Source organism: Pipra filicauda, unplaced genomic scaffold, assembly GCF_003945595.2.
Source record: "Pipra filicauda isolate LSUMZ 115617 unplaced genomic scaffold, ASM394559v2 scaffold120_size2142806_pilon, whole genome shotgun sequence".
Lineage (NCBI taxonomy): Eukaryota > Metazoa > Chordata > Aves > Passeriformes > Pipridae > Pipra > Pipra filicauda.
Window position 1 is genome coordinate 2,113,093 of NW_024103663.1, and position 27,955 is coordinate 2,141,047.

General features: G+C 42.5%; 1 protein-coding gene across 1 annotated transcript in view; it reads right to left on the reverse strand.

Annotated features, from left to right (window-relative positions):
- The window catches only part of USP32 (ubiquitin specific peptidase 32), a 47,318-nt gene extending 31,103 nt beyond the window's left edge, over positions 1 to 16,215 (reverse strand). The window contains exons 1-4 of the mRNA XM_039387452.1: positions 16,065 to 16,215; positions 10,597 to 10,702; positions 9,915 to 10,033; positions 6,872 to 7,031 (exon numbers count right to left, since the gene is read on the reverse strand). Of these exons, the coding sequence (XP_039243386.1) occupies positions 6,872 to 7,031; positions 9,915 to 10,033; positions 10,597 to 10,702; positions 16,065 to 16,127 (448 nt within the window). The 5' untranslated portion in view covers positions 16,128 to 16,215. The remainder of the gene's footprint in view (positions 1 to 6,871; positions 7,032 to 9,914; positions 10,034 to 10,596; positions 10,703 to 16,064) is intronic.
- Positions 16,216 to 27,955: the final 11,740 nt, after the last annotated feature.

Below are 27,955 nucleotides of genomic sequence, written 5' to 3' on the forward strand. Positions count from 1 at the left end.
GGTAACTTGTTTTGTTCTTTTATCTCCAAGAAGAAAGGTTATCAGAAAGCATTTCAGTTCAAGCAGTGGCTGAAATGACACAGACATTTAAAAGGTAAAGAATTTTCCAATAATCATCTTTAAAGGAACAGCTGATAAGTATTAGCATGTGTTACACTTGTATTACAGCAGCCCCAGTGCACTGACTTTTGAGGAAAAGACGAACATTTTAGAAAGTAAAACTGGCAAAGCAGCAAATACCATTCTTAGCACTAATCAGCCTTACAGAGATTAGGTTGAACACAAGTAAAAATGTGACAAAAGAGTATTTTTCATTCATAGTCCCGAGGAACTGTAGCCCACTGCAACAGTTTCAGGTAACAAAATCCAGAGGATTTGCTGGATTGCAGCCCACGTGAAGTTGAAGTGCAGCTGAGAAAGCAGCTGTTGCATAATTTGATTTCTCCAGAGTGAATTTTTGCACCTAATCTTGTAAGTCACTCTCAGGATATGCAGTGCACCATCTATTCCTCCATAAACGTGAACTGAAAGAAATCTCTGGCAATTTGGGGAACATATATTTGCTGCTGAACCTCAGTGAAGCATGAGAAAGGCAGACTGCACTTAATACCCAAACATGTTGATGTGCACGACCAAACTCCATATTCTAAAGAGGTTTTGCATAGATAAAGGATTTTATCTTTTCAAAATATAACCTTTTTTTCCCCTCATGCCTGTTCAAATCCCATCAAAAAAAGTGTGAACTAGACTTTCATTCAGATTACTTAAAAAAATGTATCATATAGACAATGTACTCCAAACCCATCAGAACAGACTTTCTGGGCCAAGTAATTTTTTCATTTTTGTTAATTAAATACATTTGAGGTCTCATGGAGATATTACACACCTGTGTAATTTAACCATATACTATCAGTTTACTCCCACCTGCTGTTTTGTGTCTCCCTCATCACTTGTCCATTAGGAATAACCAAAACCTTTCAGGTCTGTAAAGCTGTAAAAATCACGGTCTGTAAAATCATGAACAGCATTTCTTGGTTCAAATCTTTAAGAATTAGACAAATATAATCAGAGGGGTGATAATGTCAAGTACACCTAAAGCACAGCCTTGATATTGTAAAGGAAGAACAAGCAAATACTTTCAGCCAAAATATGCATCTAGAACTGTAAATCTACTAAAAATGGGTTAATCTAAGACCAGATCGAGTCAGGTGGGATGACAGTGATAAACACTAAAACACACCCCCCCATCCTTCATTTTAATGTCATTCCCATGAATCATCCATCCTCCTTAAATATTCCATAGGTAGCAAGCCATGAATAATCAATCCCCTGTCTTAGAACAAAAATTTCGAAGCATGTTTTCATTTCAGGCCCCATTTATCACAATTCTTCCTAGGCCCACAACTCACGAAGCATCTCTGGTAATTTTTACCCACCTATTGGTACAATCCTCTCTGGTTCACAGCAGCAGAAACATACCATATTCCCAACATTTTCACTGGGACTGGGCCTGCTTTGCTGGTTCCCAGGATCTCCAGGTGGATCCCCGGCCCCGCCGGCGGCTCCTCATGGCGAGGCAGGAGCAGAGCTGAAGGCCTGACACAAACTCTTGTTTCTGACTAAACCCGCTCGTTTGTGGCTTTAAAATCAACCCACAGAACACTCTGGGACCTGGGCACCCAGAGCTGCTTTGCAAGACATAAAATAGCCTGGGAACTAAGAGGATAACAAGGGGCAAAATGCAGCTTAAGTGATGCTTGCTGAGGCTTTTACTTATTGGCCCGGGCTGATGTCACACTTTCATCTTTTTTGCTTTTCCTAATTGAAAAACAAACCCAGGGAGAAGGGAATGTTACAGCCTTGGCCAGGAGAGATCCTTGGGTGTGTCAGACACAGCTCTCCAGGTTTCTCTCCAGCAGAACAGGGATTATCAGAGCCTTAAGATGGGAACAGCACAGGAGAGGGGTGAGCAGCACAGCTCCTCTCACAGCACAAGTGTTCACACACTTGGAAAAAGCAGCACAGAAGGAAAGATGCTCTTAAAAGCACCTTTAATAAATCTAAAATCTTCAGAATTGCCTTGTAGATATGACTAAGAGATGGTGTTTCAAGAAGCTGAAGTGGAAAAGCTCCAGAACACGTATTTAACATCCTGGCAGGCATTTAAAGGGAGCAAAGGGAAGGGATCACCTCATTTCACTTTGCTTTTACTCTCCCATCTCCAGCTTCCCACAAAGCCCACAGGTTGACAAACCCAGCTCTGACAGACAAGGTTAATTCCACAGCATTCAGCTCCAATCTTGCTTCAAAAGCTGACTCTTCCATTTCCACCCCCCTGTCTTGTTACCCAGGGCTCCTCTCATTCATTACATTAAATTAGTGATAAATGTCTGTTCTAAAATAGAATTATTATCCTGATTACAGACTGTCCTAACTGCCCCTCAGTAGGCAGGAGCTGGCAGGAAGAGCAGGAGCACTTTGATGAATTTTTCTGACAACAGAGGAGAGTCTCTTCAATTCAAAGGAGAATTGGGATGTTATTTAATCACAACTCAGTGACACAAGAACCGGGTAACAAAGAAGTACAAATTAAACATTCCGTCAGTTCGAAAGCAGGAACCCCTCTGATAAATGTGACTACTGTCCCCATGGAAAAGGACTGGAAATCTGAGCATCTGAGCCCGTTACATGACACTGAGACACACCAAAATGACACATAAAAAAGGCAACCAGCACCTACATTGCAGCAGGAAAAACACTTCCAGCTAAAGGAAGGAAATCAGTGAGGTCTCACCTGAGTCTGTGTGACAGTAACGTGGGATTTACACCACAGTGCTCTTCAGTGGGATGGGTTAAATATATATTTATACACATCAATCTAAATGTACGTGATCATACTCTGAAACTGAGAAAATCCAAACTGCTGCTAATTGGTCAGTACTCAAGTGCAAGACAGACTCATATCTCTGAGACTGGTTTTTAGGAGCAAATGTCCAAGATAGACTTAAGTTATTTTGTCAGCTTTCAAATGGAAAGATTCATCTTTCTGATTTAAGTGAGATGGAAAAAAATTTGATTAAAAGCAGCAAGTGTGTGGGCAGCTTCCTGTAACTTTAAAATTTCCTTGCTAATTATGTGTTGAGAAACATAATTCAATACATCTGCAGAGCAAAATAAGTGTTATTTACAGATGAAAAATTAGTATTCCGTTGTTTCCCTGCTAGCTTGGCTCATTAGGCAAATTTAAATGGAGCCACTGATGCTTTGCAATAAAATGGTCTCTGTGACTGAATCGATGGGAATAACTTTCACTATTTTGATCAGGGCAATTTTTCACGTCTCTGACGTGTTATTCCAGGAGCTGGATGGAAGCACAGAGTGAGGGAAGGCCTGGAAGAGGGTCTGATCCAGGGCCAGGAAATTCCTGATTGCCCCAGCAAGTGTCAGCAGGAGAAACGTTAAAACCTTTCCCTCTCTCCCTGTGTTCTCTGACAGTGTTTGCCTCAGTTTACCAAAAACATTATTTCACTTACTGGCTCTTCCAACAGGCATCGACTCTCCAGGGAAAAGCCTTAAATCCCAGCCTTCCTTCAGAGCACAGGAACTGTCACAACAGCTCTCGCTGTTTTACTCGCTCAGCTGGGTTAAAAATACTCCTGAGCTGAATTTCTCACTCTTTACATTGACCTGATTAGGCTGAAATTACTCCTAAGTGCTCGAGCACTTATATTTTCCTTACCCTTGCATCTGCTGGATGAGATTCCTGCACTGTCACCAATCACAGGGGAATTGGGGAAAATTTCATTTTCTCTGGGGCTCCAAACAGAACTGGCACGTGAGCTTCCCAAACTCTGGGCACAGCAACCACCCGGGGCTTTTCTGGGATGCACTGGGAAGCTCCACCCCAGACCTCACGTGCACCTGAAGATTCAAACGCTCTCGGATGTTTTATGTCAGTTTTTTAACCCCACCCACGGAAAACTTAATTTTCCACTCGGTTCTACCTTCACTCCACTCAGGTCAATAAGTTACCAGTAAAGAAAGAGGAACTCCACCAATTATTAGTGTGATTTCTCAGTCATCTGCTGCAATATATAGCAAATAGTTGTATATAAAAAATATATAGAAAAATAGAGAAAAAAATAGAGAAAAAAATAGAGAAAAAAATAGAGAAAAAAATAGAGAAAAAAATAGAGAAAAAAATAGAGAAAAAAAAAGAGGAAAAACATAGAGGGAAAAAATAGAGGAAAAAAATAGGGAAAAAACGAAAAAAATAGAGGAAAAAAATAGAGGAAAAAAATAGAGGAAAAAAATAGAGGAAAAAAATAGAGGAAAAAAATAGAGGAAAAAAATAGAGAAAAATAGAGCAAAATAGAGAAAAAATAGAGAAAAAATAGAGAAAAAATAGAGAAAAAATAGAGAAAAAATAGAGAAAAAATAGAGAAAAAATAGCAAAATAGAGCAAAAATAGAGAAAAAATAGAGAAAAAATAGAGAAAAATACAAAAAATATAGAAAATGTACAGAAAATGTACAGAAAATGTACAGAAAATGTACAGAAAATGTACAGAAAATGTACAGAAAATGTACAGAAAATGTACAGAAAATGTACAGAAAATGTACAGAAATTGAACAAATATACAGAAATTGTAGAAATATATAGAAAATATATAGGAAATACATCAAAATATATGGAAATATATTGAAATATATAGAAAATAGTTTATTTTTTTCCCCTGAGAACATGAGTTGTGTTGAAACGCCCAGGAGGGACCCAAAGTTCTGCAAACGTGTTTCCCAAGGCTTTAAAACTCCAACTTCTCCAGCAGAACACATCAGAGAGTGACCACACTACCTGGTTCTTGGACAAGAAAAGCTCAATATTTCCCCCTGTAACTCAGTTCACAGTGTCAGGCTCTGCAATTCACAGGGGGGGATGAAATTCTTACAAAGCAACTCGATCAGAGAGAGATTAAAAGCAAGGACAGGAAAATATGACTTGAATTTCCAGCCCTAAAAAATGAGGAATTGCAAGAGAAGAGAGGCAGAGGGAGGTGATTTCAGGCCTGGCATCTCAGGGCTGGTGGATGTGCTGAGGCACAGGCTGATTAAGTAACTGGGAGTCTGTTCTGACAAAGGTTGAGCAATTTGAGATGAGAAGATGAAAAGGGAGAAAAAGTAACTACAACAGGAGAAACAAATGTGATGGGGGGAACCACCTTTTCTCCAAGAATCAGAATAGGTTTTGCCCTCATTCGTTTTTTCCTAATAAGCTTCTCATCCAGTCTCCTTAACTGTGTTTTTAATTATCACTTCAGCCTTAATTGCTCTAATTCTTGGTTTAAAACTGAAAAAAAAATCACTTAGTCTAGAGATTGAAAGTAGAAACACTTTTTTTTTTGACATAACAACAGAGGAGTGGTTGGGTAAAGTAGAGTATTATGCTCTTCAGTCTATAGATCATTTCCTTCTTGAATGATGCATTTTGCACATCCAGGTGAGAACACAGTTCGGGGCCTGGCTGCAGATGTAACAGTCAAACCCAGAAGAAGTGACAACAACATTAAATAGGAAACAAAATCTATTAAAAACAGTAGTTCTTAAATTTAAAGTTAATTTTTTTCTAGTTATAATCCTCAATTTCAGAATAAATAAACTTTCTGGGAAAAAAAAAAGCACAGCAAAAACTGTTGGGAAAGTTTCAATTTCAAAGCATAAAAACCCCAAAATCAAATTAAGCTCCATCCAGAGGCCTGGGGCAAAGCCTTCTTTGAACACTGAGGCTGAAGGACACCTGGCCAGGGTGGGGACAGGAACCATCTCACACTGATCCAGCTCGAGATCTTGCCCAGGGCTGAACTCCCCAAAACTCAGAGGGTTGGGTTTTTTCAGCCTCATCTCTTAGAGCTCAGAATATTCAGTGCTCTTCTGGAACCTCAGTGCCTCCTGCAGCCTCTTGTGTAATGCAAATAAATTGCCTGTTTATAAACCTCTGACTTTCTGATGCCTTTTCCTTTCAGACGGTCCAAAAATAATTTTAATGCTCATTTTTAAAACCAAGAGAAAAACCTGGATGCTGCTTTATTCGAGTAACCCACCCATTAAAGAGATTAAATGCCACACTCAGCCCAACAAAGCCAACCTGTGAGAGCACAGAAAACAGCACCAGATAAATCCCTGCCACCTCCACAACAATCCTCCTTCTCCCAGGAATCCCAGGGATCCCTCGGATGCTTTACTGCAGTGGGTGCTTACAATTGGGCATCAGTTCTAATTTATCAGCCTTTTGGTTTTAGATTTAATTTAAAAAACAGCTGTTCCTTCTTTTACAGTAATAAAGACACAAGGAAGCACTTGTTCTTTGGAGATTATTCCTAAATGCAAATCCTGAGGAGGCTCCTCTGTAGTTAATTCAGTTCCCTGCCTGTCTCACATGCCAGGAATGCCACTGATTTTACTGCCCAAGCAAATGAGGAGGTAACAATTATTTCTGAAGCAAGCATTATTTTCTCAACTGTCTCAATAGTTTAATGATCCACTATAAAGACTAAATATAAGACCAGCATTACTGGCAAACCACTTCAGAAAATTAATTATCAAAGAGAAGATACCTTCATTTTTATTTTTTTTCCAACCTGCTCAGTAGCAAACCTCTAGTAAAAGTTCTCTTAGAAGTGTTGCAATGGCAGCCTTGATAACTCTTAGAAATAAGAGCCACAGTGTCCTTGGACAGAACAATGTTTTCCATGGGCCAGCACAGAACAAATGGAATTTATCCCCGAGAGGGGAGGTTTAATGACCAAGGGTGGCAGAACAGGAGCTGAAATGTGAAAGGTTGTTGAAGATGTGAATAAGCAGCCCCCTTTACTCACAGTGGGTGACTCCAGCCAGGGTCTGGTAGAAGGTGGGGGTGTCACTGTCATCAGTGAGGGTCACGTAGACGCCCCCCGAGAGCAGCCACCGCGAGAACGTGAAGGCGTCTTTGTTGTGCAGGAGCCAAACCCTGAACTTCTCGTAGTTCACCTTCTCACCCTGCAAGAAACGGCAGAAAAGGGGAGCTGTTTGTCTCTCAGCAGCAGTAAACAGGAACCATCCAGCTGGAGGAAGGAAAATTGGGCCAATCTCCTCGAAAAATAAGGACTGAAATGATTTTGCTCTTTGGAGCTTTGTGCCTGTTTTTCCCTTTCCTTCTGAAGCGCAGCACTGGGAGGGAAATGAACTTCTCTCTGCACTTCAAACACCTACTCAATGTGGCCTTTGGAAACCTGTGTCCTCTGAAACTCAGGTTAAAGGGACTCAAAGAAAAATGGTTACTTTACAATCAAAACAGAGTAGGTTATTCTTATGAATTTCAATTTATTATCACAGGCAAAAGCTCTTACGTGCCAAATAACAGCTGCTATAAAATCATAAACATGCTGTTCTATCTGTGCAGGAATACAAGCACCTAACACAGAAAAATGAGATTTGGGAATAACTAATGCCACGATTAATCACTGCAGTAACATGTCCATTTTTTGGCCAAAACCCACTTTGGAGCACACGTGTGACCGTGACATTCCCAGGATCTCCCCCTTCAGTCTCTCCTGCTGGATGTCCCATGGAGCTCCAGGAATACATAAAACCAGCACACTGACAGAATTTCAGTGCTGGACAGGCTGTTTAAACCATTTAGTTGAATCTTTTCCAAGCTGTGCCCGTGAAACCATCGGGATCAGCAGCCTCATTTCCCCAGAACCTACACAACTAACTCAAATGAAAGCAAACCCATTATCAGTAGACAAACTCATTATATGGAGATTCCAATCTCCAGGGGAAATAAACAGGGGGCTGCAAAGTGGCAGAGGTTTCAAATCATTGATTATTTAAACTCCCCTCATATCACAGCCCATTAAACTTCACTGAATTACATCTCTACAGATTCCAACAACTCACATTTGGCCACGGACTGTCTGCAACTGCCAACTGCAGACAGCTCAACATCCAGCACTCCTTGGCCAGGCTGCTCCAGGGGTTCTGCACCAGCACTGCCCAACATTTGCTGCATATTCCCATTGTTCCAGGTCCAGACACTCACCCTTTTCATGCCTCTTTTCCCTGCACTAAAGACTGTTACATTTTCCTCCAACAAATCCCAGAATGGTTTGGGTTGGAAGGGACCTTAGAGCCCATCCAGTTCCACTCCTTCCACTAGCCCAGGTTGCTCCAACCTGGCCTTGGACACTTCCAGGGATGGGGCAGCCACAGCTTCTCTGGGCAACCCAGGGCCTCCCCACCCTCACAGTTTCTTTAATTTATTATTCTTTAATTTCTCTAACAGTTTGGATCAAGAGACAAGACCATTTTCTCACTACCCGCTCCACTCTTGCCCTCTACTTTTTGCACTGCTCCCTGTAAACACAGAAGGGGCTGTGTCACACTCCAATTGTTCCAATGGATTAGGGAAAAGGACAAGGAAAAGGGACAGAAAAACTTGGGATAGGAGGAACAAAAAAACATTAGAAGCAAGTAGTGTTTACAGCTGAGCCATGATGGGACTGGAGCAACACAGGTATGCCTGAATTTCTTCCCTGTATTTCAGAAATAAAAGGAAAACTGTGATTTATTTTAAAGTTTCTACTTCTAGCTGAGCACATGCAATAATTCTGAAGAGCTGAAGCACCTTTAAACATCATCCTTGAAAGCATCAGCTCACCCTCCCTATGGCAGGAAGGCAGGCCCAGAGCAGGAGCATTAAACCTTCTCACTCTCCAGCACTGACTGAGGGTGATTATCAGCCCAGTAAATCCTGCTGAGTGGGTTATTTTCATCTGAAAAGAATAATCAATATGCAGCATCTTCTTGAGCAGGAAAATGCTCTGAAGCCAGGCTGATACTCCTCTTCCTGCAAGCCTTCATGAAGTATTTCTGGATTTCTTGGACAGCGTGCAGTTAAACTCGTAGGGGGCAATTCATCACACCATGCACTGCTGGGAAATTATAAATAGGAAATACCAGCGTGGGTCAGGTCCAGAGCTGGACTGCAGTGTCCATCTGAGCTGTGATTCCAGCCAAGACTGAGGAATGTCATCACTGCCTACAAATCCAGCACGATCCCAGGGCCAGATCCAACGAGCCTGGCTCAGGCAAAGCCCAGAACCAAAGTTATCTTCAATAAGGACAAGAAAATCTGAGGTAATTAAGTGATCTGGTAGCCACGAATAAAGCTCGTGGTCAATCCCTTTGGCAGTGGAATGTACAGTCATGTCTAGATTTTGCTGATCTTAGCCCTCTGATAACAAACAAAGCCACCAAAGCACAAAAGCTGACAAGTCATCAGGATCTCTGGTGTCTAAGAATCTTCTGTGAAAATCTACAAGCACCAATCCCCTGTTTTGGAGCAGGACTGCAGCAAAGCCTCATAAAGATCACATCTCTCAAACAACCCGAAGCATAAATAAATGTTGTAGCTCCTGGCAGGAACAGTGAGACAACAGTAATACTATAAAACTGTTATTTTTAAGCACCCACTGCTGGCAGGCATTTTTAAATCCAGGATGCAGATTTTCTTCCCTCTCAGATCCATGTTCCAGATTTCTCCCCTAATTGCAATAAAATGGCCACACTAATGAGTAAGTTCCCACTAGCAATATTAGTATTTAAATGTACCTGATAACATGATTACCCTTGGGAAATGGTATCTTTGAAAGCAGCACAGTAAGTACAGGAGCAGGGAGAATGCCTGCATTTATATAACCAAACTGCTGTTCACAGCCACAAAATACCTCTAATATCACAACAGCAAAAACTGGGAGCTTTTACCCAATTTAAACAAGGTCAATTTGCTCCCATATGTGCAGGAGCACGAAAAAGAAACTACTTAAGGTAATTTTTATTTTCTTGGAAATGCAGTAGGGGAAAAGCTGGATGAGATACCTCCGAGAAACATTTCTTGAGTGACTCTGGGACTTTCCCATCAACCACATGCAGCATCTTCTCCATCTCATCACGGACCACATAACTCCCAGATTCATTAGAGAAGAGACTGAAAATATCTGAGGAAACAGAGATGTGTGTCAACAACTATGGCAGTGGCATTGGTCAGATTTTAAGTTTACAATGGGTTGGGAATGCCAAAGGCTGTGCAAGGACTGAAGGAATAAAAACTCTGGTTGATCCAGTTCCAGCAGAGCTCAAAACAAAGTTCAGGTCAAGATGTCCAGTCTCTTTTACCTTTGTAATCAAAAGCAAAATAAATACTATCAAGTCAGATTAACAAAGAAGACAAAACAACACAAGTCAGCAGGCAGATGCTTTCATTTGTTTTGAAAATTATCAAGGCCATCCTCCTTCCCCTGCCCACAGCCAGAGATCCCCAGGCTTTCTGGAGGATCCTTAGATGACAGCATATATTTCATTTTGATGATTATAGAAACAAAAATGAACTGAATTTCAAAAATTACAGCTAAAAATGTTTAAAAGATCCTGTCTTTATTGGAAAATGTATGCCCTGGTTACACACAGGAATAGGGACCACAATTCCTGTTTGCTTTCCAGAAGTGTATTTGCACTCCCTACCCACAATCTTGTTGCTGCTGCTAAAAGTTACACCACTTACATTTTGTTTTCTCTTCCTCTCTGCCTCTTGTGAGTAGAACTAATCCAACTATCAAGTTATTGAAGTGCAGCCCTTTGGATATTCCTCCAAATGAACAGTAGATAACCTAGGAGAGGAAACCAGAGAAGTTAAAACCAAAGGCAGGGCAAACACAGAGGGCAGAAGTAACAGCAACAGCTTAGACTGAGGCTCCATCTCATGTGGGTTTTAGGTTTGTCTCCTCCCAGTCACCTAAACAGGCTTCAAACATGAATTGTTACATTTTTGTAGCTCTTCTGGTACCTATAAAACAGCCTTGCCAGGGTACAGTGAAACACAGGTACTTGTCATGAAGAGCAATATCAAAAACCACGTCAGAACCCTCCAGTGAAGGCAGCTTCTGGCCTGCTCATGGGGTTATTTCCCCAGACTTCTTTAGCAGGGAAATGAAGGTGAAATCTCCTCCAGGCTGGGCTTGGATAGTCTCAGAACCATCAGGGGGATTGTTGGAGCATCAGGTGTTTCACTGAGGCACTTCCAGTAAGACACAAACAACTGCTGCTTCAGAAAGGTGGGACACACCAAAACCAACAAACCAACCTTCCAGCAGCTCTGCCTGAACTATCCCAACACTGCAGCTGCTGCTGGAGGGATTGCTCCAGTCTAGTGCCCTGCTCTAAGAGCAGGATTTACAACCTGCTTCCAAGAGAAAGCTTTGGAGATCAAGAATTCCAGCCAGAAGTTATGGAAGATCCACGGAGCGGCACCTGAAGCCAGCTGAGGAAGGGCTGAAGAACTGACCTTCCCCACGAGAAAGGCTGAAAACTTTCCCAGGAAAAGCCACAGGTCAGGAAGGGCTGAAGAATTCACCTTTCCCAAGAAAAAGGCTGCAGCCTTTCCCAGGAAAAGCCTGGGTGCTGCAGGCTCAGTGCCCCATCAGCACCTGAGCAGTGACTCAACACTGATCCACGAGACATGAAGTCACTCTGCTGTTTTAGGACAGACAGCAACTCCTTCCAGCAAACAAGAATTACCAACTCACTTGTTGCAATTCATCACCTTGGCTTTAATTCTCCAGAGTGGACACGAAAATACATGTGCTGTACTGCTCCTCCAACACAGGCTCCTCCTGCAATCCCAAATCTACTCCTACAAACAGCAGCACTCCATCAGGATCCCAAGACAGGAATCTCCAGCGGGTATTAGAATTTAAAGCAGCCAGAACTTATCTGTTATTCTTACACTTCTTATTTCAGTGTGTCTTATAAATTGATTTTCTTACAGGTATCACAGGGAGCATCTGAGCATAAGGAGAAAGGATCCAGTCTGGCTGCTGAGGAACTACTGGGAAAGAGCAGAACAAAGGGATTTCTCACTGCTCGTGGTTTGGACAGCAGCCTTTATTTGCTGAACTTATTTATTAAATAGGACTTTTTCAGAGGGGAAGACAAAGGACCAGAGATCAATTCCTACTAGGAAGAGTGTTGTATTTTAAACAGTGTTTACTTTGCTTGCATCTGAATTACAATCTAAATAAACAGTACTAAAACCAGGATGTGTACTGGTTTTTTTTTAATGTACTGATTTTTTCACTTTTCTCCAGTAAAGCCTTGAGAATATTCCTTACATAACAATTTAGCCAAATACCAATAGCAGATTCAGAATTATTGTGGACAGATTCGATATTTCATGTGAACCTTTTACACTTCTAAACCAAAATACAACAAAATCCTGCCACAAAAGGTTTAATTACCTTAAAACAAGCAGCTGAACACTGGAAATGGACGTGAGAGAAAATAAAATCTTCCTGCATTGTTAAAAACAGGAGCTTTTGAGGTCATTTGCTGACCACTATTTGGTATTAATAAAGGAAAATTTAGCTTCCTTGGCAGTTTAATCACTTCAATAATGTAAATCACTAAGTGACACTTTTCAGAGACAGCTCTGAGTGAAGGTGGAACAAAACCAGCAGCACTGAGAGGAAACCTCTGTGAGCAGCTGCAGTGACATCGCTGGGAGGGCTGAACCTGCAGCTTTTCCTATTAAAAAGGCAGAAGAAGACAACTGAAAATTCCCAAAGAATATACTATATGGCTGCTAACTTCCACACCTGCCGATGGTGGCACATGTCACCTCTGAGACTCTTTAGGATGATGGTGTGAGGCTCAAAAATGAGCGTCAGAAACGTCCGATGACAAAGCTCAGCCTGAGCTGTGCTTCCTCGAGGACCTGATGAGCTGGGATTCTACAAGAGCTTCACAACTGGACTAAGAAGAAAGCTCCTGGAACCCAAATCCCTCTTTCTATCCCCTCTTTCCCCTCAAGCCCAGGGCTGAATCCTCAAGGCCAGGCTGGTCAGAGCGCCGTGAGTCACTGCACTATCACAGGGGTGGTTTCCACCTCAAGGCAAAACTAAGCCAGGACTGGGAGTGACCAAACAAAACCAGTCCTGGGCTGTCAAGGGCACTGGTTAGACCTGGCCAAGCCCCACAGTGCTGTGGTGGCAAGGAGGAGATAAGGGAACACCTAACCCAGAGCGGCTACACCAGATCTACCACTGCTCTGCAGACTCCCTGGAGAAACCTGCAGAAAATCCTCTCCTGGTCCACCCCATCCAGCCCCTTCCCACTGTTATCCACTTAAAGCTATTAAAATATGTCTGCAGGCACATCAGTGTAAATGAGACCAATAACAGAGGAGGATTTAATCCTCCAGCAAACATTCTGCAGAGCCTCAGACAGCTCTGCCCAAGCACACTCATTTCCACAGGGTGCTCAGCTCATCCTCTTCTATTACTAAAGTTTAATCCCTTCCCAAATGCTTGAAGGGCTAAATTATTAAAACTAAATTTGGGCTTTATTTGGGCACAAGGATTGTATGGGCTTCACGGCAGAGACTTGAATTCCACACTTTTTATGGCTAATTATTCTGTTTTCAAAAGGTGCCTTCAAGGCTACACAGCCCATGTGGGCATTTTACCTTTATGTTACACACTGGAATCACTGCTTTTTTAAAATATGCAGTTAAAACATCCCCTCACTTCTGTTGAACTTTGTACATCTCAGTTATGGTATCAGCTGAATGCCAAATATTACATCTATGTATTACTTCAATGCATTGTCTGCTCCTGATACAAACACAGAAGAGGAATTCTCTGAGAATGCCCAGTGTATCTGTATTTAATATATGTAATTATGACCACGGGCAGCTGGCATTGCTTTGAGTTTAGCTGCTTAACCATTCCTTGGGAAGAGTTTATAAACACTGAGTGGTCACAGAACAACATATAAGACAGATTAGTGTGCATGTCTAGAGAAGGGGCTCCACAATTTTTCACATTAATGTGCTATTTGAGAAAATTGTAGCAATATGCACCATGAAAATATGATGCAATTTTCCAAAATTACTTAATACTGTTGCAGCTTTACTTAAAATAGCCACACCCAGACTATCAGAGCAATTTACATTTCGCAATGTAAAATTCAGGACAATTACATGGTACAAAGTAATGCTTTTTTGTAAGATTTGAGTCTGCCACCTTATTTTTCATGAAGAGTATAAAGAGATGGTTCTTTTCTGTTCAAAAGCAGCCTCAGCCTATCCAAGCAGTTCCCTTTGGGTCCCAATCCCTGGCCCTGTGCCCACGAGCTCCAGTGAAGGCTGCTGGGGGAGCAGGAGATGCTCAAGACGTTCTCCTGGTTCCTTTCTCCAGAGCATAAAATGTCCTGGAATCACTCCTGATTTTATCCTTCTGACCCCTCTCCTCTCCCAGTCCTTGGGAAGTGTGTGTTCCTGTTCTGGCAGCCCCCTCAACGTGTCCCTGCTGTCCCTGCTGGCATCATCCCTCTCCTCCTTGCCTCTCTGGGGCTGCAGCTTGGGAACCAGTGAGTCACATTTGGAGAAGAAGCTGCACTGACACTCAGCTCCTCAGTCAGGATCACTGAATGCTGTGCACAAACCACCTCACAATCATAATGTGGGTATTTAGAACAGATATCATCTCATGAGTCACTGAAATGACTGCACTGGCCAAAGTTAGGAGCTCCTTTCTCAACGCTGTTCTCCTTCACAGCCTAAAATAGAAAACTATGAAAAAAAAGCCTTCTTGAAACATCATCATCATCATGATTCTGTCCTTCCACCTCCTCTGCACAACACTTCTACTATCAAGGTGCCCACAACTGCAGATGGTGATTCCATTATTTCCCTGCATTTAAAACCAAAAGCTGTTCATGGTTCTCCCCACCTGACCAGCTCTCCTGCAGTTAAACAACACAGACACAGCACAGCTCTTCAGTTCATTTTATTATTATCCCCAACTCCATTTGCCAAGAGATCTTTGGAGAACACTCCTGTCCTGAACATGTAAATAATGGTTTGTGTGTGTGACAATCATGCAAACTGCCGACCAGAGTTCCCCTGGTTTCAGTTCCCTGTTCTGTGTTCCTGCTACACAACTCCTGTGTTTTTAATTTAACAAATTCCTGAAGGCCCATCACTACTCAGACATGAATAACTATTACTCAGAACATGCAGAGCAGCCAGCCCAGCAACCTGAGGCTCCAAATGATCTATTTTAATGACTGAAAGGCTCAAAAGCCAGAACAAGGTCTTTAGCTGCCTGATGACTTTGCCTGCCTCTCCCCATCCTGCAGCCAGCATTTACAAAGCCCCCCTTTTCAGTATGAGCAGAATCAAACCCAAATTTTGTCCAAATTTACAGTATTCAAGCTCCCAGATATGACCCTGCATTGCCTGAGCCTGACAAGTACCATCATTGGCACTGGAATTTTGAGATGAGTTCTGATGAGATGCCATCAAAAACCAATTATGACTCTTCCATTAATTTTATTTCGCCACCTGGAAACCCAAGAACTGCTGTATAACCATGATGAGTGTTAAAGGACAGAATCATCACCAAAATTGTGTCTTTAAGGACAGATTTTTAAAAAATAAAATAGAGAGTGGCCAGCAGACAGGTGAAAACCCAGAACCTCTATTTGTGACTAAATCAGTAATTTAATCCTTAATATTGACATAAAAGGGACACAATAGTACAAGCTAATATAAAATGCTGAGAATTTTGTTATGAATTATTTCAAATCAATTGTATGCAATTGATTTTTTTGTTTGTTTAGTTTTATGGGCTACCAACAGTCAAAGAACCCAGAAAACACCCTCAGAAATTAATACTGAAGAGAGGTTTTAACCCATGGGCAAATAATTTCCCTCCTTTTAATTCCCTGGTGTTCACACACGTTGAAAATTTTCCTGGGAAGCCTGAAACACCCCCACAGAACCCAAACTGTTTACAGAAGCCAGTAGTATCATCCTCTTTGTCAACACTTAGGGGAAAACCAGGAAAAAATGGAAAGAAATTCAATTAGTTCCCGGGCCTGTAGAAGCACATCTGTGTGTGCACACCCACAGCTCCACGGGATCCACTGCATTTGGCTTCCCAAATGGAAAAGAGCAGGTTCAGAGCTCACCTCAGCAACTTTTGGAGGGACTCCATCACCAAGAACTTCCCTGATGAAGCACTGCTGGGTCATATAATAGGAGAGGCCACAAGTCCTCTTGAAAGCATCTTTCAGCCTCTTCAGCTCTATGTCTGTAACTGTTGAGTGAGAACAGAGGGGGGGAAAAAAAACCCAGTCAATAAAGGTGTTAGAGAAAGGTAACAGCTTAAGGAATCCCAGAATTCTGTATGCCTTACATTTACCTTTCCAATAAAGAGACACAAAGAAATTAAATGCATGATTTCACCTAAATAATGGGGAAATGTGACTACTGGAAAATGAGATCTAATAATCTAATCTTGCTTGAAAAGAGAGAAGGGAAGCAGACCTATAGTTAACATCAGTGTGAACACCAGTTCACTGCCTAAGTTTTCTGACTTCAATGGTGTATTATAATTTGTTCTAAATTCAGCCCCATTATTGTCACACAAAGGAAAATGAGCCAGTTTTATGATCAGTTTTACATTGCATGCAAGCCAGAGAAATTATCTGCAACCAACAGTGGGGAATGTTATTAAGAGCAGCTCCAACAGCATCTTTCAAGTAGCTTCATCCTGTAAAGTCTGATTTTCCGTATTCAAAAAATAAAATACCTCCCCACCACTACATGCTCATGAGGCATGATTTAGGAGGGATAAAACTCGGGACTACGTGGAATTCTTCACCTAAGATTCCCTTGCACAGCCAAAATCTGCCTGCCAGCTCCTCCTGCCCAGGCTTGTCCACAGCTGTAAACGTGGAAAACCTGCTGCCCTCCCATCCATGCCCGGGTTGGGAGCTTCCTGGAAAGCAGGAAGCCCTCAAGAACTTTACAGGCACAAGGCAACTTTCTAACAAAGTGTTTGAGAAGGGAAGTATCTCGTGGAACAAAACAAGGCCTTTGTCCAAAGCCAAGCTTCAGGAATAGCACAGCTTGGCCCAGAGCCCCCTGGAAGTCCCCACGTGGTGCAGGGGGGAGTTATTTCTCCTCCAGGAGCTGCAGAAGGGATGCTGCACATGGGAGCTGTGCCACTGTATTTATAGTAAGGCATTTTCCTAACCCTGATATCACGAGCCAGACAGAATCAACACTGACATGGCCAAAGGCTTGGCAGGGCTTTTTGTCAGCCAAAATAAAACAGAACCCTCGAGGGCTTAATCCAGCCCTCAGTAAAACTTCTGCATTTCACTTAATTCATTCATCAAAAGAAAAATCAATCCTTAAAAGTAAATCACATTAAAACATTCCTCCCTAATTTTAATCCTTGTCAACACCAAAACAGACCGTTGGCTCCACTTAACAATTGTGTGTAACACCAGAAATTGGGTTATGTTTCTGCTCAAGTTTTATTACAGATTCTGGGGACTTCTGACCAGGAAAAAGAAATAAAATCAAAGCAGCTAAGAAATAAACCTCCAGTGTGACCCACACAGCACCAGAGCTATCAATTAGCACAGTGATGAGTAGCATTATCACAGATCTTGTTTTACTAAACCAAGCATGCTTTAATTACCTGGCAGAAGAATGCTGGGATAACGCTGTTACCTGGCTCATGTGGTGTTTAAATCTCACTATTTCATAACAACATCTGTCCAGAGAGGCATTGGCTGTGCCTGTGCCTTTACATGTGATGCTTTAATGAGCACTCAAAGAAGAAAGAACTGAAGTGCTTCACCTCCTCTCACCTCTGATGCAGAGCAGAACTACAGAACATTTCCAGCCAACAGGGACAACTCCCCACCAGGTGTTCAATGAGCAAAAGCCTGGGATTGCTCAGGGAACATGGGAAAGGGGAAGCTCCTGGCTTTGTGCTTTTGGCAAGGTAAAGCAAACAACCTGGATCTCAGACTAAATCTAGCAACAGTTCTTTGAGGAAAATATTCTCATTTATTGCAGTTTTTATACCCCTACACACACACACACTTTTAATAAAAACAGACTCTGCATTCTGGGGGGTTTTTTTCTCCCCATATTCATTTTTTTGATCTCCTCACAGTTCATCTAATCAGGTTGGTGGTCATTTGGCAAAAAAATCTGTATGCAAACGAAGCATTAATTAACCTGATGCTTAGAGCAGCGTGGACTTCAGGAAGTGCTTGGGAACAGGAAAATCCCATATAAACATATTTACCATGACATGCAGGAGTGACTGGAGTGCCAGTGAAGGTGAGGGGAAGGTTGGGAACAAGGCTGGTCACCAACACTACCAAGACCTTCAAAGAGAACTAAACTATCAGGATATTTAATAACAATGATTAGTTGACACTGCCAGCCCATGTTATATTTCAAAAGCAAGTTATTAGTGCCAGAGACCACTTAATATTATTGTTTGCATGCAGAAACTACAAAACAGGTCATGGACTAACAGGAAAGGTAATTACTTCCATTCCTTCCCCAGGAGCCATTAAAATGACTGATGCTGCCCATTTAAAATCATCTGCAAAGCTTTGCAAAGAGAAGTTCATTAGACATTTAGATGCAGGCACACCGAAGTACAACTGAAATGAGCAGAGTATAAATCAAAGATATTATCAGTGTTTACTGGGAGGCTGGAAGACAAAATATTTGAACACAAAATCCCAACACCAAAAGTACCAATTACTCAACACAGAGATAGAACGTGATGGGGTGTTGAGAGGAAATAAAACTAAGTCTTAAATTATTAAAGGAATTATTTCTGGAAGCAATACATCTATTACTACACCAACACTAGGAACTAGAACACTCACACCCCCCAAAGCCACCTTTTTCCTCTCAGTTCCACAAGCCCTGCACGTGAAGCATCACAGACCACGGAGGTGTTTTTAATCCTACTTTTAGATGTAAATAGAGTTGACAACCCTGCTTCCCGAAGTTCTTTCATTAAGTTTATTCACTTTTTCCACAGCCCAAACCCTTTGAGGAGCCATTTCTCTCCGAACACCTCCAAAAGACCATTCACAAGCTGCTGCCATCAGACACAGGAGACAGACACTACTAAATACACTGTTGTTGCATTCATGAACTGACAGAGGAAAACTTCAAACTTCCCAAAATAAGTTCATGGGAGTCAACGCAGCAAAAACCATCTCCTGAGTGCAGCAAAAGCCACCTCCACATCACACCTCCCAATGGCACCTCAAAATTATTGTGGGGAGAGCGATGAAATCGCTGCAGATCTAATTCTTCACACCTCCAAATCACAGAAGTGAACTTTTTACTGGAAGGTTCTCATTCAAGGTAACAAAAGCAAGTTTCAGTTGTTAGATACTGTATGTTAATTCTTAAAAAATATATATATCTGCCCACTTCCAAAAGTCACCACTGAAAGAAATGGTCTTCTCCCCAGAAGGAGAAGCCACAGGCTGTCACTGTGGCTGGGTTGACTCTGCTAACACAGACCTCAGTGCTACCTCAGCTGGAGGGTTTCCAGGAGAGCTGGAGACACTTGAACAGGAGATTAGTGCTGCATCCAACTCTCCAGGGAATACTGGAGCTCCAGTTTGTTTAATAAAGTTTAAATGAAACCACGCAACCTCAGCTAAAAATGTCACCCAGCTTCAAGTAATTGTCCCAAACCTCCAGCTCACCAACTGCTCCGGGGATTTTTAGTTTCAGAGTGTTACTTAAACTCAAGGCTGTTTATATGGATGTACAACTCCACTCTGGCTTTTAATTCCCATCTATCCAGGTAATGACTTGTGCAGTGCCTTCCAAAACAGTCTCGTGCTGGAACCCACCCTCTGCTCTGCCTTCACATTTATCACCAGGTTATCCTGGAGGTTTTCTTTTAGGCTAAAACCCTCTCTGAAGCTCCAACTGTGCCAGTGCAGGTGCCCAACTCAAGGTAAACCTTAAGTTTACACCTCTAAAGCTGGCCTGAGTTTCAGAGGGGATCCCTGCCAGCTCTGCCACTGATACAAACGGGAGCAGCAGGAGTCTGGCTCAGGAAAAAATCTGCTCCATGTCTGTAGAAGCCTCATGTTGGATACCCCCAGTCTGGGCTCCAGAGGTGATGTTCCACTTGGAAAAGGAGGGCAGGGAACTGAAGTCACCACCCTCCTCCTCCTCCTTAAAACTAAGAGGGGTGTGAGAAACCCAGGTTAATTGTCTGAAGCATTTACTGCCTAGTACTCAAATGCTGCAATATTGCCCATCAACCACTCTCCAGTTAAAGTCTGTTCTGTATAAAAACTGTAGCCCAAACAGTGCACATAAACCCCTAATTTATGCACCACAGAGCTCCTCTTCCAGCAGCAGAAACTAATCCTTTTGCTTCCCCAGCCTGGAATGTTAAAACTCATCTTTAGAGGCACCTTTAGAGGCACCTTCAGTTCTGTTTCAGCTGAGCTGGAGGAAACCAACGGCTGGAGTGGAGCTTTGGCAAGTTCTGCAGCCACAATTATTCATCTGAGAATCTCTATTCACTTTAGAGACTTTTTTTTTCTTTGCACATCCTGCAGCTCTAATCCCACCCCCACCTCCTTGGCTTTTATCTTGGAAGGCTCTAAAAGCCTCTGTGTGTAGTTCAGGTGCAGCACAACCCCTGTCCCTCCCAGACAAAGGTCACCCTGAAAGGGCCTGGACAACTTCAGAGCACACAAGCTGGGACACAAACCCTTGTCTCAGCAAAAGCTGCTCTGCTGTTACCAGACTGCTGGTGAGATAATTTATTAAGAGTCATCAGAAAAATATGACTGCATGACTAAATACACCTAATATTGATATTTTTGCTTGTTCACTTCCTGTTTTGGAGAAAGATAAAGAAGAAAACGGTGACATCAAAGCCAGTTTCTCACTAATCAAAGTACCTACAGTGCATATTCTGTGAAACCTCCTCAGAGACCGATGAATTTACACTAAGATTGGCAAAAACTACCTCGGTAATGTTTTATTCAAATTCTGTAAAGCAAGTAGTTAAAAATCTTCCTTAATTATATGTATATGTTATTTCTGTAAATGATGCAACACCAGGACACCAGTGACAGCAGGAATGAAGAACTGCCATGCACGACATTCTCTTCTTGGCACCACCAACCTGCACCTGAAGCAAGAACCAGAGTCACTCCCCTTCCCACAGTGCTGCTCCCAAATGGCAAAGAAATTCCAATTATGGATTTAGAGATGCACTGAGGAGAAGCAACAGCAACATTCTGATGAGCAGGCACTGCTGCTGAAGCTGCACCAGCTCACACGTGGATGTTGAGCACTACAAGAAACAAATGTTCATTTTGAAGTGAGTTTGTCTAAAGGTTAGAAGTGGTTAGTCAGGCCCAGTGGATTTTCTGCAGCTCAGATAACATAATTACTGCGTGACACAGGCAGTGAGGACGAGCACAATAAATGCATTTTAAATTCCTATTTAATAGTTACTTGGAAAGTCAGACCAGCCACAAAAAAACACCTCCCCTTACAATGCTTTTCCCCTCCTGTTCTTCAAAATCCAAACACACTGATGTAAAATGCTGGAATGAGACACAAACCACAGCTTTCCAAAGCAGAGCAAAGGGGAAGAGTAAAAGCATTTGAACTCTTAATGCTGCCTGAAACATTCAGGCAAGAGCCACTTAACCTCTCTGTGTCTTCTCTCCACACTAAAACGGATATAAATTCTAGTCTACACCAGGCAGATGTGTGATAAATGATCTCAGATACTGCAAAAGCACTACAAGCTACTAAAAAGCTGCTTTAATCACCAAAAAGGGCAGAATCCCAAGAGTTTAACTGAGGGAAGGTGGAATTAATCTGCCCTGGCTGCTAAAAACTGACCAATTAACATCATCTGGAATTAACTGGACACAGAAACACCACCAAAATCACAAAAGCAACGTGCAGACCCTCGCTGCCACCAGGATGAGCAGCAGCAACACCACCGAAAAGCCTCAAATATTTAATGTGAATATATGAAATTATTTATTCTAGTTACCAGCAAAAAAACGCCAAACCAGCCAAAAGAGGGCAAGAAGACCACAACACATCCACAACGCTGAAAATCAAAACAGGAAACAAAGTATTGCATAAGCAGGAAGGAAAAAAACCAGAGGATAAAAAGGTCAGCTGAGGTGAAGGGTCAAGAAACCTTGAGCTCATCTGACTGAAGAATCTCTCTCTAGTAGGGTTGGTGCTTTTCCCCCAGAAATACAAGCATCAAAATGCCCACAGTGCTCTACAAGCACACACAGAAAATCTGAATTTCCAATGACACCACCTGATGAAAACCAACCTGCTAAAAAAGACAAAATCCCCCCCCCAGCCCTGCAGATCTCAAGCACACAAAGCAAACAATAATTTGCAACCATCAGCATAACATTGCATTTACTCTTTACTAAAAATAACCAAACCTGAATTGTAATAAAACAGGCAACTTGCTCAGCCTTCAGAAAGCAAGGAAAATTCACCTGTCTCGAGCAGCTCAGGTTTGCAGGATTCTAATATTTTGATTTTTAAGTGACAATTTGAAAGGTTCGATATCAAACTCACAGGGCATATAATTCTCTAACCAGACAATTATCTTCCCTGTAATCACTCGCTCAATATTTCCCCCAGGAATCTTCATCCTAGTTATACATGGAAATTTTATTACTTTTTTCATTAGTCTTTATTGTGACTTAATGGCTGCAGTTATGAAGTTGTCAAGAATTGCAGCAATTACTAAAAAAGCTTCTAAAAGAGGTAAAATGAGCAAGTGAACATAAAGAATGTTTGGGAACAGCCCCAAACAGGAACAACAAACTGCAGTTGGGATAAATGAACCAGCTATGAGTAAAAAGTCGACCTCCACACCCACACAGCCCTGCCAAAAGGGAATCCACTGGGGGATATTTTGGGCAAAAACACAGACAAAAAGAAAAAATCCTGCCTCCCCTAAGGAAAAAATTAATCCACTCTTAAGGAATCTTTCATAGCTGGAGTATCAAAAATGACACCATTGGATTTCCACAGAGCACCTCACTAAAGACTTGCCAGTCTTCTCCTGCTGTTTACCAACAACAGGAATTTAAGGATAACACCAGAGTTTTGGGATTTAAAAAAAAAAAAAAAAAAAAAAAGGAATTACTCAATCCAGCTGCACTTTTTTTCCTCCTGCCTCTTCTTTGGTTTTGGTAGCAGGGGCTCATCCTGGGGATAAAGCTCTCCTTGGTTTGTCAGATTTAAAGCATATCAGAGGTTTAACATCTCCTGTGCGGGGAGTGGAAGGAGATTTAGTCATTACAAAAGGATTGGCCAGTTCTCTGGAACACCAACACTTCACATTTATGTGATGCTTTTAATCTTCAAAGAGCTCCCTCCTCCCAGCTCCCATTCCCAAAGGAATGCCAGCATTCCCAGCCTGGTTTATCCCTCTGTATCTCCAGCAGGACACACGCTGGCACTGCTGGGATTATGGTGCCTGCAAAGCAAAGCTCCTCAGCACGGGTTTGGGGACAGCCCTCCCAGGAAACCCAGGAAACTTAACAGCCAGGGTAATAATTACAACAGGGCAATAATCCTCCCACCATCTGAGCATATAAATCTTATTGGCTGTATTTTATATCCTCAGGAATTAAAGGAATCCTGGTCCAACCCTGGGAGCCACGGAAAGAAGCTGAACATTCCCAAACCTCTGCAGAGCAGCAAAGGCAATTTTACCATTTGCACCAGGGGCAATCCGAGCACAATGGACTGTGATATTAGGGACAGAAGTAATTGCTGTTACCAATTAAAGAATTAGTAAATTCATTCTCAGGGATGGAGCGAAGCAATTCCCAGCCCTGGGTCATCCCAGGGTGGCACCTTTCTCCCCCACGGGTTCCTGTCCTTTGGTAGAGGGGAAAAGGGGGGCAAGTCTGAAGTGGTTTTAAACAGAGCACAAGTGATCTTGCAGCAACCACTGAGAACTGAACTCCCCTCCAAAAGACAGAAACATCAACTAAAAATAATCAGGAGTGTGGGAAGCCCTAAAAGCAACCCTGGGATGTCCGTCTGCTCCTGAGTTCCCAACCTTTTCATCCCCTAATTTTCTTTCCACTGCTGTTTTCTGCACAGTTGTCATGGTTTGTCCGTGATTTCCCAGGAGATCATTTTAGCTTTCAATCTTTTCAGCATTTTTAATTAATATTTAGTCCTCTTTAGATGAGAAGTTAAACTCTGCTCTTCTGAGCTGTCCCTTCACCAGTTTTCCTGGCAAACACACTGGAAGTTTGGATTGTTAGAGGTGAGCAGAGCATCTTCTGTCACAATTCAAAAAAGCTGCTCCCACTTTATTACCACCATGAAAAAATCATGTAGACATTTATGCTTGTTAAGATTCACAAAATTACAATATAGAACTCATTTCCAAGAAATAAACAGCCTGTTAAAATGAAAGGCAAATGCCAACTATGTAAATGCAAACACCACATAAGGACCTCGCTACAAAATAAATCGTAATATAACAAATATTTCATATCCTGCCTCCCAACAGTGCCAAAAACACTAAAGGCAGCTGTAATAGGAATTGTTCTTTAAATAAAACAAATATAATCTGAGCCTGAAAGTTAAACACAACCTGCAACTTGTGCACAGGAAGGCAGAGCTTCCCATCACCTTCAGTGAGGATGAGAGGCAAGGAAGGAGTTCTGGTTTGGGGTTGCTGGTGTAGTTTGGATCAAACACTCCAGTGTTTCCCTCTGGCAGCTAAAAGAGCCAAGTCTAGTAAAGCACAGCACTTAAATACTGTGACAAGAATAATAAAAGATTCAGATAATATTTACACACTGCTACATCTTCATTTCTGAAGTCAGAAGAAAAGTGTTACTCACTTGCAAGTCGAGTGTTGTGGCACAAACACACTCCATGTGTGTATCCATGTGCCAGTAAAAGGCTCTGTACTTTGAGCCTTCCCACTCCCAACTCCTGGGGACACATCTGTCTCCAAATCAACCTCAGACTCAGGTGCAAAGGGAGTTACTGCAGTGCCAGGTCACAGATTGATGCCTCCTGTTGCACTGGTGAAAACACACAACAACGAGTTTGCTGCACAACCTGTGAGGGGCTGAACTGCAACAGCAGAACCTCCCAGGGAGACACCGGCCTGGAGAGCCAAGAAATAAAATCAAAACTACCATGGGGGTAGTTCTGGGACCCCATCACACGTCTGGGAGAACACCAGGAACTGAATGAGGGGTTTATTTCCTATTTCCAAACCGTTTCCATCTCCTGTTCAGAGAATTCTCAATTAACATCCGACCGTTCGTATTTAGAATTATCCTGAAAGACTCCAGACCAGTTTTACATCACAAAATTTATGTCTAAAGATATTCAGCATTGGATGTAGATTATTCCCAAGGTCCCCCAGTGGGAAGAATGAGGCAGCCCATTTAGACCAGCCTGTGACAGCTGCATGGGAATCCAGCTCCCGGTCATCCCACTGCTCAGAGGGATGGGATGACTCCAGTTTCAGAGCTTCACAGGAACACACTGCCCATTGTTCCACGGGAACAGAAAAGGGATTAGAGCCACTTCACACCCCAGAGCTCCAGTGCCCTCAACAGCAGCAGCTGGAACCTCTCCCCGAGTCCCTGCAGAGACTCACAAGATCTCCTCAAGGACATCCCAGGCTCCGGGAGCAGCAGCACATTCACATCATAAATTATCGACATTTTATAAGAGTCTATATTTACCAAACATTTTATAGTCTGCTTTTTAACCTCCCTCCCTGTGACACTGTGGTTCCTGCACATCTTTAGCCCACTGTTCTGCACTGGAATTCCTGCACTGGAATTCCTGCACGTTGTGGTTCCTTCTCCTCTGATCTATCACTGCAATCTCCTCATTATTTAAAGAGCAAGATCAGTTCTCACAAGACATTCACACCACTGTTCTTTAAACAAGGTGATTAGATCTGTTAATGGCAAAAAGATCAATTACAGTTCTTTAGGAAGAGAAAAAATAATGCTCTTTGCTGCAAGATTGGAAAGCAGAGACCAAAAAGTTCTTACATTAGTTTTCCACTGATAAGAACCTTCACTAAGATCCTCACAGGACACAGCCCAGGCTGTCCTGACTGCTCCAACTGCTCGTCAGGATTTATCCCAAAGCACTGCTGCTGAATTCAGCTTGTGCCAAGTGCAAATCCACTCTTTCAGTTTTCACACTAAAACCCCGGATTTAACCGTATCACATCACCAGGGAAAACGTGCTAAAAATCTCCTTGACGAGACCAGGAAATTTCCAGTGCAGAGTAAGATTTTGGTTCTGGGTAACACCTAAAAGCCAGAAACAGGGATTGAAAAGAAGTGCTTCTTCAGCCCAAAATACACTCATGATGCCACATTCAAGTTCATTTTTAGAACAAATTCAATCTGCAAAACTCAAGTTCTCATAATTACTATCCCAATACTTTCAGTTCTTTTTCTCCACATCCACAGACTTATTCAATCTGGTTCTTCCTGTTCTGTTTAGGGCTCTGTGTTTCTTCCACCTTTTTTTTTTTTTATTCATTCAAGGTCTCTGAATTTTAAAAGAGCAAATTTTGCAAAGTAACGGAGTAAAACTGATAGTTTAAAACAATTCCAGTGACTGAAGGGAACCCACAAGGAAACCAGAGAGGGAACTGTAGTGATAGGACACAGAGAAACGGGTTCAAACTGAAAGAGGGGAAATTTGGGTTAAACAGGTTAAATGTACAATGGGATACTGGGAAGAAATTCCTCCCTGTGAGGGGGGTGAGTTCCTGGCACAGGTTGCCCAGAGAAGCTGTTGCTGCCCCATCCCTGGAATGTCCAAGGCCAGGTTGGATGGGGCTTGGAGCAACCTGGGACAGTGGAAGGTGTCCCATGGCAGGGACTGGGTGATCTTTAAGGTCCCTTCCAACCCAAACCATTCTGGGATTTTAACTGTCAAAAAAAATCCAACTAAATCAGCCTTGGGATTGTTGGTAGAATCCCACTGAGACAGCAGCATCTACCTGTTCAAATATTGCAGCTGAGGATTTTGCTGCCCCAGGACAGCCCCAGAGCACTGCCCTTCTCCCTGTGTTTGAGATGAGGAACACCAAGGTAAAAACACAAAGAAACAGAAGCATACATTCTATATTAAATACTTCACATGAAATTAAACTATGACAACTGAAAGACCAACTAACAGAAAGATAGTTATAATGTGAATAAAACCGCTGTTCTTGAGGAAGAATTCAGAAGGGCCTGTAAGAGGGTTTATTTTTAAAGGATGAAGCATGTATTTTTATACAGAATGCAATTATCTCTTATTTTGGCCTGCTGACATTGCTTCTCATAACTCGTGGGTCTAATTCAGACTCTAAACTAAGTGAAACAGCTTTCAAAGGCTTTGGACATTTTAAAAAAATCATCAAAATAAGTGTTATCCATCCCTTTTGCCTTTGTAGTTGTGCTGCACTGATGCTGCTGTGGCTGCTCCCTCCAGACCAGCTCCCACTGCCTGTCCGTGTCCCTGCAGAGAACCCGACCAGAAGGAAGCCAAATCTCATTTTAAGGTACAGAACGTCTCAGTGCCTATTTAAAACCACTGGAAAAGTCAGAAGTGCAGTGTGTGACACAGCCAGACGTGATTCCTGCCCGGCTGGGTTTGTCTGCTGCTCCCCAGCCCGAGGAAGGGGCTGATCCCGCCGGTTCCAGCAGCATCCCTGTCCCAGGAACTCTGCTCTGCAGTGCATTCCACCGCAGAACAGCTCTGGGAATGAACACCATCAGGAACACCTCACTTTGCCCCAAATACACCCCACGGTGAGCACAGCTCCTGTCATTCCCATGGGAGGGGAGAGGTTTGTTCCGTGTTAAAAGGAGGAGGGAGAGGAGGATTCAAAGCCCCTGGAGCTCAGGGAGTGTCACTGGATCTGCCAGGTCACCCTCCCTGTGACAGGGATCACCTCAGGGCAGTCACTATTTCAGTGCTTGCACCATTT